The 22,389-nt window shown below is 33.6% G+C and overlaps 1 protein-coding gene across 6 annotated transcripts in view; it reads left to right on the top strand.

Annotated features, from left to right (window-relative positions):
- The window catches only part of CDC42BPA (CDC42 binding protein kinase alpha), a 338,413-nt gene that overhangs the window by 257,112 nt on the left and 58,912 nt on the right, over positions 1-22,389 (top strand). For 4 of the 6 annotated variants that reach the window (XM_057729074.1, XM_057729071.1, XM_057729070.1 and 1 more), the window contains 5 exons: positions 9,852-9,976; positions 14,284-14,389; positions 14,821-14,969; positions 16,480-16,571; positions 19,894-19,970. In XM_057729074.1, the coding sequence (XP_057585057.1) occupies positions 9,852-9,976; positions 14,284-14,389; positions 14,821-14,969; positions 16,480-16,571; positions 19,894-19,970 (549 nt within the window). Of the gene's footprint in view, positions 1-9,851; positions 9,977-14,283; positions 14,390-14,820; positions 14,970-16,479; positions 16,572-19,893; positions 19,971-21,038; positions 21,087-22,389 lie in introns of all 6 variants that reach the window. The other 2 variants (XM_057729072.1, XM_057729069.1) reach the window with 1 other exon arrangement.

Raw genomic sequence — 22,389 nt, 5'->3', positions numbered from 1 at the left:
ATCTAAGCAGATTACCTAGTAGAAGGTGGTATTATAGTTTAAGAATAATTGAATTGTGATATAATCAAATTGAATGTAGATCAAATCTTTCATTCATCCCTTGGTTTTATTTCATTATTAACCACAAAGTTCTGGCGAGTTTACTAGAAATACATCTTCAGAAATAATTTTTAAACAGTACTCTTGATTTTGATGAGATCTAAAGAATAAAAGTATTGTAAAAGCCTGTCTCCTAATTTTATAAAAAATAGAATATTACCTTGTCTTGCTGAATTGAAAGATATGATAAAGGATATTAGTAGAACTTTGAGAGCAAATCGTATGGTTGGCAAGTATTCAGTGACAAATGATAACAAGGAAATATTTATTCCTGGAGAAAAAGGGGAAGATCTGGGTCTTCTTCCATTTGAACCTCTTTTCTATTTTTGCTCCTTTTATTCAGCTTTACTTCTCTCTATGCTTCTCTCTCAGTCCACCTAGCTGCACATCTTCACTGTTGCTTTCCATTTATTCTTTTTTTGATTTGGTTGAATTGGGTATTTTCCCCAAGAGGGATAACCAAAGAATACCTTTGCCATTGCTACACCAACTGTTCCATTGGGAACCTGCTGGAAGAGAACTGAATTCCTTCTCAACAGAACTTCAGATATAGAAATCAAAAAGCAATTAGTATATTAATTGTGAAACTATATAACTGTTAGATTCTCACAGTCAGATTTTTTAATATTCTCACAGTCAGATTTGTTGATATTTTCAGACGTCTATATTCAAAGTTTCTATTAAAGGTAACTTATTGCAAGTAAAATTAGCTGTATATGCCAAAGAGTGGGAGTAAATGGTTTCCAGTAAGAAAATATTGTTATTTGTATCTTGTTTTTAAATAGTTATTTTACATAAAAGCAGAATTACAGAAAATGTGAAGAATATCCAACATAAAAGTTACTGATGATTTCATCAACACAAAACAACTATTTTACTTTTATATGTTCCTTTCCAGGTTTTGCTTGTATACATATTATTACATAATTTCAGTCATATATACATTTTATTTTCTAATCTGTCTTTTCACTTAAAACGTGAGCATTTTTCCATATCTCCATATAGTTTTATAATTATCATTAGCCAGATATGTCAATATACAAATAGTAAAACCTTCTCATTCCCAAACATGTAAAATGAACTAATACTTAGGTAGAATTTACTTTGTGCAGGCCCTCTCCTGAGTTACTTTATAGAAATCATTTAATTCTCACAGTAACTCTCTGAGGTATGCCCTGTTCTTACCACTTTATAGATAAGGAAACTGAGGCAAAGGGAGATTAAGGTGCTCTCCTAATCTCAAAACGAGGGAGTGGCAGAATGGGCTTGGAACACAGGTTGTCTGGCTCCAGAGCCCATGCTTTTATTCAGTAAGAGTGAAAAGATTAACTTTTTCTGAAAAGTACTAAACAAATCTGTTTAAGACTATTGTAACTGTTATGACAGTGCAAAAATCTGTATTTCATCCTCTTCTTGCAAATCTCCAGCTGAAACCCCAACCACAAATTAGTTGGAAGAGCTGTCAAAAGCAGTGGTGATAAAAAAGTATGTGTTGCAGGAATTAGTAAAGACACTGCATCTGCAAAAAACATTCTCAAAAACAGCTGGTAGACTTCTGGCTATGCTAATAACATGAAGAGATTGATGAATCCTCTCAAGAAAAAAAGAGTTTCAAAGTGAACACAACTATCAAAAGCAGTCATTTCAGAGCTCCCAGAGTTAACCAAAGGAAGACAACTACAAAACATTACTGAGATAAATTAAGGGATATCTAAACAAATGGAAAGCTATACTGTATATTGTTAGGACTGCAGTTCTCCCCTAATCTATAGATTTAGGGAAATCCATGTTAAAATTTTGGTAGCCTTTTTTGTTAGAATTGATAAGCTTATCCTTAAATTTATATGGGAATACAAAAGATCTGTAATAGCAAAAATATTTAATGGTAGGGGGTGAGTACAAAAGGTGGAGAATCTACAGAATTTTGAAACACTGTAAATCTACAGTAATCAAAAGACAGTAACATTGGCATAATGGAACAGATTAAAGAGTCCAAAAATAAGATGTCATACTTATAGTTGATTGATTTTCAGCAAAAGTGCTAAGGCAGTTCAATGGGGAAAAGATAATCTTTTCAACAAATGGCACTGGAATAATTGGATATCTATGTGTAAAAAATTAACTTAGATCCTTACCTCATACGATATACAATTAATTCAAAGTGGATCATAAACTGAAACATAAGAGATAAACGTAGGAGAAAATCTTTGTGATTTGGGGTTAGTCAAAGATTTCATAGATATAACACAAAGCACAACCCTTGAGAGGAAAATATAAATTGGACTTCATCGAAATTTAAAGACAACATTAAGAAGATGAAAAGACATATATAGATGGAAAGGAAAGATTTTCAAATAATTTATCTGATAAAGGACTTATGTTTGGAACATATAAAGAACTCTTAAAACTCAATAATAAGAAATAATACAAACAACCCAATAGAAAAAAATGGGGAAAAAATTGAAAAGACATTTCATGAAAGAATATATATGAATAACAAATAAGCACATGAAAAGATGTTCAGTATCATTAGTCATTAGGAAAAATGGAATTTAAAACCATAGTAACATATTGTTGTACATCCTCAAGAGTGTATATAACCAATCAGTGACCATACCAACTGTTGGCAAGGATATGGAGGAACTGAAACTCCTGCACTGCTTGTAGAAGTGCAAGGTGGTATAACTACTTCAGAAAATAGTTTTGAAATTTCTCAAAAAGTTAAGCATACACTTACCCCATAACTCAGAAATTCTCCTAGATATTTATCCAAAAGAATTAAAAAACATAGTCCCTTTAGAGACTTGTCTATGAATGCTCATAGCATCGTTATTCATAATAGCAAATATTGGAAACAATACAAATGTTCATCAAGCAGTGAACGGATAAAGTGTACTAATATCCATATAATAGAATACTACCCAGCTATAAAAAAGGAGTGAGTTTTTGATATGTGCAACACTGTGGTTGAACCTCAATAATAAGTGAAAAAAGCTTGGTACAAAAGGCTATATATTGTATGATTTCATTGATAGTAAGTTTCTAGAAAAGGCAAAACTATAGACACAGAAAGCAGATCAGTGATGCCTAGAACTCACAGTGGAAGCCAGGATCGACTGCAAACTAGCTTGAGGGAAATTTCTCAGGTATTGAAAGTGTTCCCAAATCAGATTGTGGTGATTATTGCACAGAAGTTTAAATTTACTAAAAATCATCAAACTATACACTTACAATGGGTGAGTTTTATAGTATGTTAATTGTACCTTAATAAACCTACAAAAAAAAAACTGGTAAAATACATTTTTAGAGGTAAATAGCACACCCTTGGGGTACAAAACTTAAATTCCTTGTTCTCAATAGGCAGATAACAGTGTGTGTTGGTAGTGACAGCTTCTATGACCCTTTTTCTTTCTAAGCAGACAGTGAGGTTGAGGATAGGGTTAAATGGGGAATTGCAACTGTATATGCATAAAGTAATTTGTCTTCTGGCAGAGGGGAAGAAATGAAACTTTGCATCGTGACTTGTGCTAAAACTACCTCTCTCTCATGGAAGTTCAGGTTAAAAACACACACCAGAAAAACCCTGGGTCATTAGGAGAATTCCAGATGAACTTTGATTATGGAGTTGGCAAACTATGGCCTGTGGCCAAATCCTGCCCTCAGACTGTTTTTGTATGACGCACAAACTAACAATGATCTTTATATTTTAAAATGATTATTTCTAAAAAGAAGCCACAAAGCCAAAACTATTTACTGTCTAGTTTTTTACTGGTAAGTTTGCAGACCCTTAACTTACACTGTGGTTTTATCCTGTATTAAAGACAGAATATTTATATATATACACACACAAACATATATATTAATATATATGTATGTATGTAAGTATATGTGTACACACGTACACTCACAATGGAATACTACTCAGCTGTAAAAAAAGAATGAAATTTTGCCATTTGCAACAACATGGATGGACTTGCAGGGCATTATGCTAAAGTGAAGTAAGTCAGAGAAATAAATAATGTATGATATCACTTATATGTGGAATCTAAAAAAATACAAAGAACTAGTGAATATAACAAAAAAGAAGCTGACTCACAGTTATAGAGAACAGACTACTGGTTACCAGTTGCAGGGGCAATGTAGGGATCAGAGAGTGGCAGGTACAACCTATTGGGTTTAAGACAGTCTCAAGGGTGTATTGTACAACATGGGGAATATAGCCAATATTTTGTAGTAACTGTAAATGGAAAGTAACCTTTAAAAAATGTATAAAAAAGAAATTGGCCTGTAATTTTCTTTTTTGATAGTATCTTTTTCTGGTTTTGGTGTCAGGGTGATGGTGGTTTCCTAGAATGACTTTGACAGTATTCTCTCCTCTTCAGTCTTTTGGAAGAGTTTGAGAAGGATCAGTATAAATTCTTCTTTGTACGTTTGGTGGAATTCTCCAGTAAAGCCTTCCGGTCCAAGACTTCTGTTTGAAGGAAGTTTTTTTGTTTGTTGGTTTTTTTTTTTTACAGATTCTATTTCACTTCTAGTGATTGGTCTGTTCAAATCATCTATTTCTTCTTGATTCATTTTTAGCAGGCTGTAGGTTTTAGAAACTTGTACATTTCTCCTAGTTTGTCCAATTTATTGGCAAAAAAAATTACAAGCCAATATCTTTGATAAATACAGATGCAGAAATCCTCAACAAAGTATTAGCAAACTGAATCCAACAACCATGAAAAAGGGTCATACACCATGATCAAGTTGGATTCATCCCAGGGTTACAAGGATGGTTCAACATACGCAAATCAATCAATGTGATAAACCACATCAACAAAAGAAAAGACAAAAACTACAAGATCATCTCAATACATGCAGAAAAAGCATTTGATAAAGTTCAACATCCATTCATAATAAAAACTCTTTCCAAAGTGGGTGTAGAGGAACATATCTCAGCATATAAAAGCTATTTATGACAAACCTACAGCCAACATAATATAAAAGATGAAAAGATAGAAGCCTTCCTGCTAAAATATGGAACAAGACAACAATGCCCACTATTACCACTTATGTTTAAAATAGTATTATGAGTCCTAGCCACAGCAGTCAGACAAGAAAAAGAAATAAAAGGTATCCAAATTGGAAGGGAAGAGGTAAAATTGTCATTGTATGCAGATGACATGATACTGTATATAGGAAACCCTAAAGACTCCACACAGAAACTACTAGAACTGATAGGTGAATTCAGCAAAGTAGCAGGATACAAGATTCACATACAGAAATCAGTTTCATTTCCTTACACTAACAGTGAAATATCAGAAATGGAACGTGAAAAGACAATCCCTTTTAAAATCGTATCCAAAAAAAAAAAAAAGGTACTTAGGAATAAACCTGACCAAGGAGGTAAAAGACTTATACACTGAGAACTATAAAACATTGATAAAGGAAATTGAAAGTGATTCAAAGAAATGGAAAGATACCCCATGCTTTTGGATTTGAAGGATTAATATTGTTAAAATGGCCATACTGGGCTTCCTAGGTGGCGCAGTGGTTAAGAATCCGCCTGCCAATGCAGAGGTCATGGGTTCGATCCCAGCTCCAGGAAGATCCCACATGCCGCGGAGCAACTAAGCCCGTGTGCCAAAAAAATAAATAAATAAATAAAAACAAAAAAAATGGCCATACTACCCAAAGCAATCTACACATTTAATGAGATCTCTATCAAATTACCCACGTCATTTTTTACAGAACTAGAACAAATAATCCTAAAATGTATATGGAACCACACACACAAACAAACAAACAACAACAAAAAACAAAACAAAACAAAAAACCAGAATTGCTAAAGCAATCCTGAGGACAAAAAAAAAAGCTGGAGACATAATCCTCCCAGACTTCAGACAATACTACAAAGCTATTTTACTCAAAACAGCTTGGTATTGGCTGACAGAAACAGACATATGGATCAATGGAACAGAATAGAGAGCCCAGAAATAAACCCACACACCTATGATCAATTAATCTTTGACAAAGGAGGCAAGAATATACGATGGAGAAAAGACAGTCTCTTCAGCAAGTGGTGTTGGGAAAGCTGGACAGCCGCATATAAAACAATGAAGTTAAAACACTTCCACACACCATACACAAAATAAACTCAGGATGGCTTGAAGACTTAAATATAAGACCTGATACCATAAAACTCCTGGAAGAGAACACAGGCAAAACATCCTCTGATGTAAATCAGAGCAATAGCTTTTTAGGTCAGACCCAGGAAGAGCCACTGTTTCAGTAAGAGACCGAAGACAAGAGAAACAATGTCCCAGCTTGAAAGCAGTCAGGCAGGAGGAGTTTCCTCTTACTAGGTTCAGCTTTTTTTTTCTATTCAGGCCTTCAGCTGATTGAATGGGGCCCAACAGCATTAGGAAGGGTAATCTGCTTTAGTCAGTCAATCGATTCAAATGTTAATCTCACTCAGCTACACCTTCAGAGACACAACCAGACTGTTTGACCAAATGTCTAGGCACACTACGACCCAGTCAAGTTGACATAAATTTAACCGTCATGGCCCCTCATCTTCACAAACCTGTAAATAATTCTAGGAGAAATTCACCTCCTTCAAGCTGAATAATCAAAAAGAAACTAGCACAGGGCTTCCTAGGTGGTGCAGTGGTTAAGAATCCACCTGCCAATGCAGGGGACACAGATTCGATCCCTGCTCCAGGAAGATCCCACATGCCGTGGAGCAACTAAGCCTGTGCGCCACAACTATTGAGCCTACACTTTAGAGCCCATGAGTCACAACTGTTGAGCCCATGTGCTGCAACTGCTGAAGCCCACGCACCTAGAGCCCGTGTTCTGTAACAAGAGAAGCCACGGCAATGAGGAGCCCATGCACCACAATGAAGAGTAGCCTTCACTCACTGCAACTAAAGGAAAGCCCACACACAGCAAAAAAGACCCAACACAGCCAATTTAATTAATTAATTAATTAATAAAAAAAGAAACTAGCACAATATCTCTACAAACATAACAGAAATGAAGAAAGAAATAGTAATAACTAATGGCAGATTGAGACCATTTATCAGAAAAATGTAGCCATGAAAAAAAATTGTATGCAAATATTTTATCATGAATTTTTAAAAACTTAAAGCAAGAACTTTTGCTTCTGTGACAGATTAGCTTACATTATACCTACTATCTCTCCAAGAAGAGCTATAAAGCTGGATTAAAAAAAAAAAAACTTGTTTTAGTACTGTAGGAATACTGCCTACAGCATTCATCTGCAGGAAGGCATTAGACAGATAAGAAGGCAGCCATGACTATACTGACTCAGATCCTATGGAAAGGAGTTGTACAGAGAGATGAGCCCAGCATTCAGTGCCACTTTTCCTCTTGAGGCATTTGCTGATACGAAAGCTATAGCTGAGAATCCAGGAAGTTGAGCGTAATATGCCACATATCACAGGTTTGGAGAGAGAAAAACTGAATATCAGTGCCCACCAAGGTGCAGGATCCTTGGTAATCAAGCTTTCAACTGAACTCATTTGAAAAGGCTACATTTTAGAAATAAGGGTGAACCAGAGAGAGATGAGCCCTGTCAGTGACTGAAACCCAGCCTCTAAGTAATTCAATCTCTGATCTATCTTTAGTCTAATTACCTGCCAGAAGTAAAAAAAGTAAACACTCCCTGGAGGAAGATATTATATAGAGCCTCAAATTATCTCTAAAATTTTCATACACTGTATGTGGCATGCTGTAAGAAATTACAGTGGATACCAAGAGATACAACCAAAGAAAACCAAGACATAAAAGTATAACAGCAAAAACAAAGTAAGAAAAGAAAAAAATGAGAAGAAAGCCAGGAAGTCAATATAAACAGACCCACACAATTCCCACTATTGGAATTTTCTTAATTAAACTTTAAAATAACTTTGTGATATAGTCAAGAAAATAGAAGACCTAATGAAGAATTTCAGTAGACAACTGGAATCTATACGAGTCAAATAAATCTTTAGAAGTGAAAGATAACTGAAATATCCAACAGAAAATTTTAACAGTAGATTGGAAAGAACCAGAGAAAGGAAGGGGTAAATAAAAAACTTTCCATACTGAAGTATGGATATAGATTTAAAAGGACAGAAATAGATAAAAGAGGATATGAGACATAGGGGACGTTGATGAAAAGATCTGACATACAAATATTTGCTTTCCCAGAAGGAAAGGAGAAAGAGTGTGGCAGAAGCAGTATTTGCAGAGTTAATGGCCCATAATTTCCCAAGACCTATGAGAAATATTTGGCCACAAATTCAAGGTATGCCACAAACCCTAAAGGTGATGAATAGAAATTAAATCGCTCTTAGGCACGTTACAGAAAGATTGCCAAAAACCAATAACCAAAGAAAATCCTAGAAGCAGCCAAATAAAGACACATTATATTCAAAGGAGCAAAAGCTAAACTTAAAGCTATCTTTCTAACAGAGAAAATGGAACACAGAATAAAAAGGAATGACATATTTAAAATGCTGAGGGAAAATAACTGCCAATCTAGAAAATTATATACAGCAAAAAAAATGTCTTTGAAAAATGAAGGCAGAAATTCAGACTAGAGAAAACTCTACAGGACAAACAACCTACTTTCTTCAACAAGAATTATAAGAAAAATTAAAGTGTTGGAGGGGAACTGCTGTGTACTAAATGTTTGTGCCCCTCCAAAACTCAGATGTTGAAACCTATTCTCCAGTGTGGTGGTATTTGGAGGTATTTGGGAGGTGGTTAGGTCATGAAGGTAGAGCCCTCATGAATAGGATTAGCGCTCTTATAAAAGAGACCCCACAGAGCTCCTTCATTCCATTGCCATCTATAAACTAGGAAGTGGGCCCTTGCCAGACACTGAATCTTCTGGTGCCTTGATCTTGCACTTCCCAGCTTCCAGAACTGTGAACAATAAATGTTTCTTGTTTAAGCAACTCAGACTAGTATTCCATTACAGTAGCCCCAAATGCAGTAGTCTGGTGCCTATAAGTAAAAGAGACTTAAGAGATAGAGCAACCATTAAATTATGTTTACTTGTTGGTGTGATTCAGTTTAAAAGACTATTGTCTTTTGATATTTTGAGATAACTGGAAATGTGAACAATTACTACCTATGTGATGATGTAAGAAAACTTGTTAAATTTTTTAAAATATGATAATGATATTGTGGTTGTATGTAAAAAGAGAGCCTTATTTTCTAGAGATATACACAGAAATATATATGGGTAAAATTATATGATGTCTGGCATTTGCTGCACAATAATACCAGAGGAAGGGGTAAGAAGACAGGAGTACAAATGAAATAAGATTGACATTGAGGTGATAATTGTTGAAGTTGGTGGTGATGGGCTCATGGGAATTCACTTATACTCTTCTGTTCATTTTTGTATATACTTGAAATTCTTTATAAGTTTTTTTAAAAAAGGGAGATGACAGAGATATTCAGGCAAAAAAATTGAGAGATGTTGTTATAAACAGAATTGGGGACTTCTTCAGGCAAAGGGAGAATGTTCACAAATGGAACCAATTCAGTATGGGGAGTAAGGGAAAGCAAAGGCAGAAAGAGAATGCAGACTACTTGATGTTTCCAAATTCAGTGATCACAAGGTGCATAGTAATAGGAAATCAAGAAGACAAGCATTTTTGAGTTATCAGATTTAACAAGAGGCATCTGAGCACCTTGAATTCCTGTTCTAAAAGTCACACGTCTTTAAGTATCTTAAAACTGCCTTTCAGCTTACCACTTTGTATGAGAACTTAAGTACACGCAGCCAGCAGTTAGAAGAAGAGGTAAAAGATCTAGCAGACAAGAAGGAATCAGTTGCACATTGGGAAGCTCAAATCACAGAAATAATTCAGTGGTGAGTATCTCTTAAATGTGTTTTTGTTGGTGTTTTTTGGCCATTTAGTCAAGTTGGTATGAATTTGAGGAGGAATATTTATTATTCTATGTTTCTTCCATGTTTTCTGTTATTTTCCTCTTTTCCCTAACTCCATCAAATATTCCATATCAGCTTTTACACAGTTTCATTGGAAGCTGATATTTCTTTCTGAGAAAAGAGAATGTTATTCTCTCTTAGGACAGTTAGTTGGTCCTTAAAGAACTGAAGAAACTCATCCATTAGCTGTTGATGTTCTTTCTAAGATCAGAATTGCTGTATTTGTAATTATTTTAAGAAACAGAAATCCTGGAGAACATTTTAGAAGCTGAAAATGTGCTTTCACCTTTTTCATAATTATAACAGACTAATTCACATGGGGACATTTTAAAAACATTAAATGGTTACAGTTTAGTTTTTTTTTTTTTTAATATTTATTTATTTATTTTGGTTGTGCCACGTCTTAGTTGTGGCATGCAGGGTCTTTAGTTGCAGCATGCAGACTCTTAGTTGCGGCATGCAGGATCTGGTTGCCCAATCAGGGATTGAACCTGGGCCACCACTGTGTTGAGAGCACAAAGTCTTACCCACTGGACCATGAGGGAAGTCCCTACAGTTTAGTTTTATCAACTGTTCTTTAAGCCCCTAGGATTTAATTTAGGATAATTACCTTAGTAACTTTCATATTAATTAACTCATTAAATGATTGTTCTGGTATTTGTAAAAATTTGTGTATTTGTATAATACTTTAAGAAAGTAGAATCCAACAGGGACTTTATTTTCTAATGAAAGTAGGTAGCTTAACTTTTTATATTTACTTTTTAACTTTCTGACTTTTTTTAGCATATTATTGATGTTTTATTGATAAAAACAACTACTGGTTTCTTCATCTATCCATAGACTAATAATTTGGTGAGAATTTTAGTTTATCATGCTCTTGTTTTGGTTCTTTAAGCATTTTTTCCTACTTAAAAAACAGATTAGTACCCTCCTTAAATGAGATCATAAGTGAATAAACACTGTCTTTTTAAGTAATGTTACCCAAATGACTCAAGTATTTTGATATTCACTTAACTGTAGAGCTCTTATGTTAACTCAGCTTTAGCTTATGAATGTGACTATTCGGAGCATATCTGAAGGAAAATGCCCAAACTGTGGAAATTTGGTTGTGTTCCATATAGTACAGTTAATGGTTCATTAATATTTAATTGTTATTCTTATAAACGCTACATTTCTGAAGCAAAATCATTTTAATCTTTAGCCATGCTTATAACATCAAACATTATGACTCTTTATTTGTAACTACATTATTGTATAATCAAATTTGTAATTAATATGTTAATGAAAGTGACTTCACAGAAGACCAAGATATTTTGGCCAAAGCCTGAGATCCTAGACTACGGATCTTTTCAAGTGATTGCATGATGGATTCAGATGGAATGGGAAGTAGTTCTAGTAAAGGAAAGAAGCTTTCAATATGAACTGTCCAGAAAGGGTTAGTAGAAAGGATGAAGATGAACACTACCACAAAACACTCATTTTACACATTTCACATTCAAATGAAATATGCAGAACAAATCAGAAATACAAGGAAGTCACTTTGCATTAAAGCTGTTATTTAGAAATGAACTAATATATTAGATAACAGATTATTAAATACCTAACAGTCTAAAAGTAAAAGATATACTTACTGTTCTCAGAATCCTCACCTATTTGAAAGTTAACTCTCTGAGATATTCTGTGCAAGCTTATAAGGTCAAAAGTCTCAGGCTATTTCTGGTTTTTTATTCTGGTATATTGAAAAATGAAGTAATGCCAAAACAAGGTTTTGGAAACTTGTAATATGCAGTATTTTAAATGTTTCCCTTGGCCAAATTAAAGGTTTAAAATAAAACAAACACTGTTGTATATAAGACTTCATTTGAATGCATTTCTAATGACCCTGTTACTCTGCTCCCTCTGCCTTTTCCTATGAAATATCTCTTTCATGTGAAAGAAAACCTTTTAGGGCAGCAAGACCTTGTTGCTCACACTGTATTGGAGCAGGGACCTTTCTTCTCATCATTGACTCATGAGAAGGCTTCATTCTTTCTCTTTGAAATGATACTACAAAGAAGTTGAAGTAATAGGCTGGTCCATAAGATTTATTTTTTAGGTGTATCTTCTCACATATAATGCAGTCTTCTGGTATAATAGGGGATAGGAAGGTCTATAAAACAGAGTACTTTGCCTTCAAGTACTAGCTTATAATGTAACATTTAAAAGTTTAAAAACTAATGGGGCCAGAGCTGGAGATAAGTTACAAGACTTAAATGTAAATTGCCTTAAGTGTTGTACAAATATTGATTTTTCTGTACTAATGTAGAGGAAAATTACTTCAGACAGAGTGCTAAAAAAAAGTTGGGGTTAATCAGTGGAACTATAATGCATTTTCTGAAAACACTGAGTTTAATAAAGGGTGCTACTATTCCTATAAAAGAATAGTAGGAAATAAGACCAGTAAAGTTACTGCAGCACAATTAACATGAATACTGGATGAGAATCAGAACTTCATTTGTTTATAAGAAGGAGAAGATTTTTGCAAAGGATAATGGAATTGATTAAGGCGATGCATTAGGAAGATAACTCTTCACAGTGTTGTTCAGGATGAAATAGAAGGAAACTTGGGGGAAATTGAACAAATGGAGAAGACATTATGAAAGAAGTATCTGTAGAACTTAATTATAAATGAAGGGCAAGAGATGAGGAGGAGTTAGTATTTCTGAAATGCTGTGTTAGAGAGATTTTATTTATTTATTTTTATTTTTTTGTGGCACACGGGCTTAGTTGCTCCGCGGCATGTGGGATCTTCCTGGAGCTGGGATTGAACCTGTGACCTCTGCATTGGCAGGCGGATTCTTAACCACTGCGCCACCTAGGAAGCCCGAGAGAGATTTTAAAAAATGGTGATATCATTGAAGTAGGAAAAGTCAGGAGAAGGAATGAACTTTGGGGAGGATAATATAATCAATTTTACTTGTTCTTTTGTTTGCTGGTGAGTCAGAGGTTATTCTGAGATATCTGAGTGGAGATTTCCAGTATGCTTTAGAAAAGATGACTTAAAGGTTAGGAGTAGAAATATAAATTTGGGAATTTAATTTCTAGTAAATAAGGCCATTGAATTTGTTGAGGTTTTTTTTTAGTAGAAAAGAAAGAAGGATAATGGTGAGGGTGATATAGTAGAAGGTAGAGGAAATAGCTGTGTAAGACAACCAGGAAAATGTTTTAATAATCAGTAAAGGGTTTCAGTAATGAAACTTTCATTTTCCTTTGTTTAAATTCACTCACATTATTTGAAACACTCTTCATTCATTAATTTTCATTCGTGTGTAGTAATAGTTTATAGTGAATATAACAGTATGTTCTAGGCATTAGGCTGAAAATTCACATGTATTCTCATTTAATTATCACAACAGTCCTATGAAATAGGTATTATTATTATTATTATTCCCATCTTATAACTGAGATAACAGAGAGTTAGAGGGGGTAAGTGACTTATCCAAAGTCACACAACTGATAGTGAGTTAGGATTTGAACCTGGGTCTATTTGACTTAAGAATCAAGTTCTTGGGACTTCCCTGGCGGTCCAGTGGTTAAGACTTCACCTTCCAGGACAGAGGGTTCAGTCCCTGTTCAGGGAGCTAAGATCCCACATGCCACATGGCACAGCTTGGAGGACTGAAAAAAAAAGAAAAAAAAGAAACTAAGTTTCAGTAGAGTTTAATCTTTTCTCTTTGTTATTTTATTAAGCATTTTAGAAAACAAAAGAGCTTTATTACAATAGAGTTATTTTACAGAATATTCTAATTTAAACTTTCTAAATTTAGTGTACTTCAGTTTTAAGAAGAGTGTGTTGTGTTTTCATAAGATAAAAATGGAATCTAATTAATAAGAAACTTTAATATTCTTTAGAAATCGTGTGTGTGTATGTATGTTTAATGTTAGACTAAAAGTTAATTCTGTGGTTCAAGGGTGAAGTTCTACTGATTTATCAGATATGTGTAATTTGGACCTTCTTAAACGTGGCCACCTTTATCTGTAAATAAGTGAACAGTTCAGTAAACCATTTCCCACTTGTTGACATATAGTAGTACTGTGGTAGACCTTTAAAGGAAGGTATTAAGAACATCTTTACATTTCTGTCACTTTTCACTTATTTCTTTATGATGCTTTAGAATAATATATATCTCACTGAAGTTTTCTGTTTTACTTTGGTACTTGATCTCTGTCTTTATTTGCATATATTCTAGGGTCAGTGATGAAAAGGATGCACGAGGATATCTTCAGGCCTTAGCTTCTAAAATGACTGAGGAATTGGAAGCATTAAGAAACTCCAGTTTGGGTACCCGAGCAACAGTAAGCTCTGCCATTTAGCAAGCAGGCTTATTATATTAGTGGCGGGGGGGCAGGGGGAAGCTCAGAAAACACTGCAGTAAATCTGAGTACTTATATCAGTTTGTCTAGGCTTTGCCTACTGTAAAGTTTTTCATGAGAAATCATTCCCAGTTTTTCCAGTTTAGGAAATTATAATATGTAGCTGTTTAACTGTAATTTGTATGGCTAGCCATTAATGGTAATAACCATACAAAATAAATGCATTTATAATGTGAGCCTACAGTTATTTCTGAATTTAATGAAAAATAATATATTTTCACAAGTAATATTTCTCTTTTATTCTGTAATTAGGGAAAGATAGTTCTTTTCAGTAGTTTCCATATTCACTTATATTACTAAACTTAACATGTTAAAAATAGAAAGGAGCTAAAAACGCTCATGTTATTTCATAGGATATGCCCTGGAAAATGCGTCGCTTTGCAAAACTGGATATGTCAGCTCGACTGGAGTTGCAGTCAGCTCTGGATGCAGAAATAAGAGCGAAACAGGCCATCCAAGAAGAACTGAATAAAGTTAAAGCGTCTAACATCATAACAGAATGGTAAGACTAGAGTGATTTCTAATTTGGTCCAAAAGTATCTGGAGAGAAGTTACATGTTTAGTTTCCTGCCTATCACTTTTTTTTTATAGTGATGGCATGAAACAAACTATGAATATTTGAAAATGAATTGGTGATTTTACGGCTTGTATGTGGTGACGGAATTTTAATATAGCTTTGTTTCTATCTGACTTGTCCTTAAAGTGGAATTAGTAGTACTAATTAATATTCTATTATTTACTTTTCCCCTTATTTGTATACAATTCAGTTCACTCTCAAATTTTATTCTGTTAAATCCAAAATTATCTCTTGTTCAAGAATATCACATTAGTATAAAAATGCAGCTTAGAGTGAGAACAAAATATTGTCATCTGAAAATTCTGACCTCCTACCATAAATTTTTTACAACTGAAAGCTCTAGTGATGGTAAATTTCATAATAGTATAATATATTTAGAATATCATTTTTTTATGTATAAAAAAAGTATATCCCCCACAGGTCCAGGACAGTTAGCTAATGAATAAATTCCCTCCATTTTATCATAACAGTAGAATAAATCATACTGTGAATAAATAAATGATAAAAGGAAAATTGTAACTGGATTGGTTCAAGAATAAGTCAGTATAGGTGATACAGAGGAACAATAGAAATTTCATGTTACAAATCAAAATATAAATAGAAAATCCATTTGGTGCTCAGAATACCAAAGGTTACAAAGACATTCAGTCATGAAAAGAAATACAGTCCCATAAATTTAATTTTTAGTGGTATGAAGGCTTAGTCCTTAAACTGCAGTCATTTATGTTTTGAATTATATCAGAGATACATGGCACCCCAGTTGAATTATAAATTCTTGTTATAAATCATCCAATTATAAATTAAGTATGCTTTACTTAAATGTACTAGTGTGACATTGAAAATGGAAAAAACTTTTTCTGGAGAATATGAATTGACCTCAACATAGAGAAATACAAAATGTCATTCTCTGTATTGTAATTTGGAATAAGTGTGATCTTTCTTCTTATGCTTAAGACATATAAATTTACACATTTGTTCATAAATCGGGAATATGAGTCAAACTGAAAATTATAAACTTAGTCACTTTCATGGTTCTCTATGAAAGAAGACTAACAGAATTCTAAGATTAACCTCTGATTATGTGACATTTTTTAGTTTAATAATTTAGCTCAGGGCCAGCAACTTTTTCTATAAAAGGCAAGATAATAAATACTTTAGGGTTTGTAGACCATATAGTTTCTGTCTACTCAACTCTGCTGTTGAGTACAAAAGCAGCCATAGACAGCATATAAATGAATGAGTCTGACTGTGTTCCAGTAAATCTTTATTTACACAAAAGTAGATGACAGGCTGGATTTGTCTTTCCTGGAGTAGTTTTCAGTTCTCTACAGTATCATGACTGACCTTTAAACCAAACAAGTTCAACTACATACATGATGGCTCACTAACCAACAATATAAATAATGACATTTTCCCTTTTTTTTCCTTATTTAAGTAAACTAAAAGATTCAGAGAAGAAGAACTTGGAACTACTATCAGAAATCGAACAACTGATAAAGGACACTGAAGAGCTTAGATCTGAAAAGGGTATGGGAATGTGTTTTGCATCAATCAGGACTTAATGTTCTGTTATGAATACATTTTATTATACAAGAATTAGCTTATTGTATAGGTAGGAGAACTGTTCACACATGCACTTCTGGCACTCATTTATAGATGTGTGTGTATATGGTACATACACACATACGTATTTGGTGGACAAGTCTCTGAGTCATTTTGTTTTACTTGATACACATTGTTTAAAGATTTCGTAACAGAAAACTCACTCTGCCATAAATTTGACTTTTTTCAGGGCCATGGACTACATCATGAACAATATTTTTGTGATTGGAAACATTTGTTTTTATCATATACTTTATACTATTCTCAAATGTTGAAGGGCATTCACTCTCAGGGCAGTTGACAAAATAATGTATGAAATTGGGACTTCCCTGGTGGTGCAGTGGTTTAGAATCTGCCTGCCAATGCAGCGGACATGGGTTTGATCCCTGATCCAGGAAGATCCCACATGCCATGGAGCAACTAAGCCCATGCCCCACAGCTACTGAGCCTGCGTTCTAAAGCCCACGAGCCACTACTGCTGAGCCCATGCACTGCAACTACCAAAGCCTGCACACCTAGAACCTGTGCTCTGCAACAAGAGAAGCCACTGCACTGAGAAGCCTGCACACTGCAAGAAAGAGTAGCCCTCAATTGCCACAACTAGAGAAAGACCCAATACAGCCAAAAATAAATAAATAAGTAAAATAATAAATGTCTTTTAAAAAATTTAAAAAAATAACGTATGAAATAACTAAAGATTAATCCAGTGTTAGAAAGGCAGTTCACTGACAAAGAATTATTTTGGCATTTCGGTGTCTTCGTCCATGTTTGATACTCAAATTGCTTGCCCTATGGGATTTCCCAGGATTTATTCCCATTTTCTTGAAACATTACTTGAGCATTTTTTCATTAATGTAAAAAGTAACTCAGAGTGCTTGGTAGCTTTATTACATGAACAACTTTCTTTCCATAATGTGGGCATTAAGAATGTGAAGATTTAATTTTTTAAAATTCAGAATGTTTTCTTTTTTTAAAATATTTATTTATTATATGTGTATTTTTATTTATTTATTTCTGGCTGCTTTGGGTCTTCATTGCTATGCAGGCTTTCTCTCATTGTGATGAGCGGGGGCTACTCTTCCTTGCAGTGTGTGGGCTTCTCATTGCGGTGGCTTCTTCTGTTGTAGAGGATGGGCTCTAGGTGTGCAGGCTAAGTAGTTGTGGCTCGCGGGCTCTAGACCACAGGCTCAGTAGTTGTGGTCTAGAGCCCGCGAGCTCAGGCTTAGTTGCTCTGCGACATGTGGGATCTTCCCAGATCAGGGCTCGAACCTGTGTCACCAGCATTGGCAGATAGATTCTTAACCACTGCACCACCAGGGAAGTCCTAGAATGTTATCTTCTTAATGAAAGGAACTCTTATATACAGTTATTAGAAGTTCATTTTCCTGATAGTATTCCTGACTGAATACTGAACTAGTTAATCAGCACTATGTTATACTTATGTGCTGCCCTATCATTTCTCTGTCTCTGTATCTGCTTTTAAAATTGTGGAGGAAAGAGGGTAATCACACAAAGGAGTTAACATGAAAAAGCCTTTAAAAGTAGTAGATGTTCAATAAATTTTTGTTGATTGAATTTACTAGTGAACAAGAAAGGAAGGAACCCAGAAAAAGTGAATTAGGAACTCAGATTAGGAGCACAAGGCATCATGCTAAAATGAGAATCAAGCTTAATTTTCTTTTTTCTATTTTTTTAATTAACTAATCTGTTTATTGGCTGCATTGGGTCTTCATTGCTGCACACGGGCTTTCTCTAGTTGTGGCGAGCAGAGGCTACTCTTTGTTGCAGTGCACAGGCTTCTCATTCCGGTGGCTTCTCTTGTTGTGGAGCACAGGCTGTAGGCGTGTGGGCTTCAGTAGTTGTGGCACATGGGTTCAATAGTTATGGCTCACGGGCTCTAGAGTGTAGGCTCTGTAGTAGTTGTGGCACACGGGCTTAGTTGCGCCGAGGCATGTGGAATCTTCCCTGAGCAGGGCTCAAACCCGTATCTCCTGCATTGACAGGCGGATTCTTAACCACTGCACCACCAGAGAGGTCCCAAACTTAATTTTCATGAATGAGGAGTGAAGGAGTTGCTTTATTTAGTCAGTAGAGGAAAAAGAACATATAAGACATGGAGGACCTGTGGCCCTAAAGGCAATTTATATAAAAAGAGACCAGTGAAGAGTATGACTTAATATAACACATCAGTTACCATTGATTGCATTATTTTAGAGTAAGTCTAAACTTGGGAAAGAAAATTCTGTTTATCACATTGCATGTTAACCTGTGGCTTTTATTTGGATTTTGAACATTACAGAATAGTAAAATTTCACTATACGTTGTAACATAATATTCTACTTGAATAATGCAATGTAATATGTACATGATGAGGGTGAGCATTTTGTTTTTCAGCTTTATTTACTATTAAATCTCCAGTATCTAGACAGGGTTTGGCAAATAAAAGGCTCTCAATAAATATTTATTGATAGAATGAATTTCTGAACATACTGCCTTATCTGGCAACTATGGTATATTATTAGAGTAGTTCAAAAAGCATATAAAAATTATCAGTTGTTATCAGTTCCGAAGGATATGGAGATCAGAAATGTGTGTTGGTTGTTTCTCCTTTTTCCTCTCTAGTATTTATCATCATATGTGTATTTTAAGAATTATTTTGAAAATTATGTATTTAAAGTTAATACCATAGCCAAGAGGCATGCATGAAATTTTTTAAATTTCACACAATTTCTGTCAATAAAACAGTAAATGAAATCAGATTGAGGCCTTAGAAAAAGTTTTTTCATAATTAAATAAGTTTATCACTGCATTTTTTTGATAAAAGATTATTTATATTAGCATAAGCATACTATATGCTTGGTGAGAGTATTTCAAAAAGGAAAGCTTGTTTGGTAATAAACTACCTTAGAAAAATCATACATAACCAGGGTCCTATTTTAACATTTTTCTCAAGTCTACCAAAAGATTTAATGTGCTTTTGATGGTATACTATAAAGGAAAAGAAATTCAAGAACTCAAGTCAAGAAACAAGTATTTATGGAGACTGATGTAATTTAACTATTGAGTGATATTCCAAGAAACACTAATGTATTTTAGGTTTTTAAATATGTGGAGTTAATAATATTAATTGGTTTTGAAATACAGTAGTTTGTGAGCAGCTTTTTAATAGATTCAGCCAGGAAAGGTTATCCATGAAGATTAGTTTTAATTGTTCTAGTTTTAAAAAAAAGTTGCTGCTGTCTTCTAGGTATAGAGCACCAAGACTCACAGCATTCTTTCTTGGCATTTTTGAATACGCCTACCGATGCTCTGGATCAATTTGAAGTAAGTATTAAACTTTTCAGATATCCTCTGTGGTCAATTTAAAAGTTACTTTGTGATTTAAAATTTATTTGCAATGAAACTTTTATTGCATCCCATATAAGAGGACCTAGAATCCTATATAAACAAAAACATATTAGGAAAGGAATGTGTTCTGCAATCTTATGGAAACTTTAATCATAAACTTTTCTTGTATTTAAGAAAAATCTAAGAAAGATCTAAATAAGAGGGTCATTATAAGATTTAAAAGAAATTTCATCTTTTTCCCTGAGAAACAGTAAGTGCAGAACAAATCCTAACTTTAAATAATTTTGACATTTTTTTTCTCCAAAGCATAGAGCTACAATAAAAAACAAGTGAAAATGTAAGAGCTCACAATAGGGCAACACCGGTTCTAGTTCCAAATCAATTCAGTTTTTTAGAAGTATACCAAAGGAATGCTTTTTGTTAAAAGTATTACATAGAGTTTATTTTGCACCCTCCATAATAATGAAATAGGGATTATATGACTCTGCCATTCTTTGGTACTTAAATTCTTTGCTGGAAAAAATATATATAATTGAAGTATATTTTTACCTCAGAAAATTTAAGTTAGTGATTGTATCTTAACAAATAATTGTATATCTCTATGTGAGGCACTGTTCTAGGTGCTAGAGATACAATAGTGACCAAATTGACAAAGTCCTGACCCTCAAGAAGCTTGTAGAGGGAAGGAACAATTAGAAGCAGAGATTCTGCTGCTTACTTTTAGTTGTTACTTTCTAAAGTGCTTCCATTTAATTTGACTGTTAATGATTTGCCATGAGCTTCAATTTATTACATTTTGAGCACGGTATGTGAATTGTATTTCATTCTTTTGGGAAAGGATAAAAGAATCACTCTTTAAAAAGTAATTACTGAATTTGTAAGTTTCTTGAGAAACAATGACAGTGACTGCTTTTCTCATTTATTTATTTGAATTAATGTCATTTGCCTTTCAATTGTTTTACAAAATTTTTGATTTATTATTTGTTCTTATTAAATTGCTTCATCCATATTTTCTATTTTTTTATTGCTGTATTCGTTAAATAGGATTCCTTTTCTTCTTCCTCATCTTCACTGATTGATTTTTTGGATGACGTAAGTCTTTGATTTTCAAACCAATGCATCCTTCAGTAAAAGAGATCAGTGAATTGATATGAAGAATTTACCTAGTAATGCAGTCAGTTTTAGAAATATCACACTTGATAATTTGTGAGCCAAAATGTGCTTCTTTCTTACCTTAAATACAATGAAGAGTTATTATTAAATATAATAAAGTAAAAATATACTTTTAAAAATGTGTTGGCCATCAGAGAATCTCTGTAGTTCATTCTTTGCAACAGTTCTGAAGACTGGAGTGCTTATTTGATTATTGTCACTATATAGATACATAGATATAAATAATTGCTCGTTTTTATTTTTCATGGCAATTTCTATTTCACGTTATGTTTTTCTTTTCAGCATTTTACTATTTAGTTTATATGTTAGTTAAAAGTAAACCTCTGATGGTATAATCAGAAAAAGTGACATGTTTTGTTAACTCTTCCAGTAGATTTTATCATAACACAATAATTGAGTACAAATCAATTTTTAATGTCGACAGAATTTCTCTTCTAATGTGAAAAATGATTTTAGTTAACATATGCGTTATATGCACTATAAATTGACTGCATTATCATTTTCTCTCCTAAATTAATTCTATAGACTTAATTATTTAGAAGTTCCTAATGTATATTGTTCATTCTCTTTTCAGAAATACCTGACATATACACTCTCTCGATTTCATATTAAATGGCATAGTAATTCTCATTGTAAAGCATTGTATTATCCTGTTGAACATTCAGTCTTGCCAGAAATTGGTGAAAAATGGATTCAAATGCAAATAGTGTGCATATAACTGTTTTTTTAAACCAGGGGAAATTCTTTAAATGTTTTATTTTTTGTGTTTTGTTAAATATAATTCTTATATTGAGAAGAGTATTAAGCATAATTTCCTACTAAAGAAAACTCTTGATCTATATTTTAAGTGATTTCTTATTTCTTTGAAATATTTATACCAAAGTGTGTACCTTTCCATTCTAAATGGAAACTATATTATTATTCTTGAGACAAATAATTATACTAGTTAATTCTAAAGTGTGATAAGAGAACTCTCTTGATGTACAATAATATTTGATGTTCTAATCTGATGTATATTTTACTATTCTAAAATACTCAGTATGGTATTTCCATACAAGTAACATTCACCTTAAAAAAATGGGGAGGAAATTGGAACAAATCTTTTAATTGTTCTTTCTCCTAGAAAACCATTTTTATTTTTCTTTCTAACAAACTCTTCTCTACATCCCTTTTTCTCCCACAAAAATCTTTGAATGTAAAACACAGGAGTAGTATGTAGTAA

Source organism: Hippopotamus amphibius, chromosome 3, assembly GCF_030028045.1.
Source record: "Hippopotamus amphibius kiboko isolate mHipAmp2 chromosome 3, mHipAmp2.hap2, whole genome shotgun sequence".
NCBI lineage: Eukaryota > Metazoa > Chordata > Mammalia > Artiodactyla > Hippopotamidae > Hippopotamus > Hippopotamus amphibius.
Note: the sequence above shows the minus strand (reverse complement) of the source record. Positions and strands in the feature narration are given on the sequence as shown.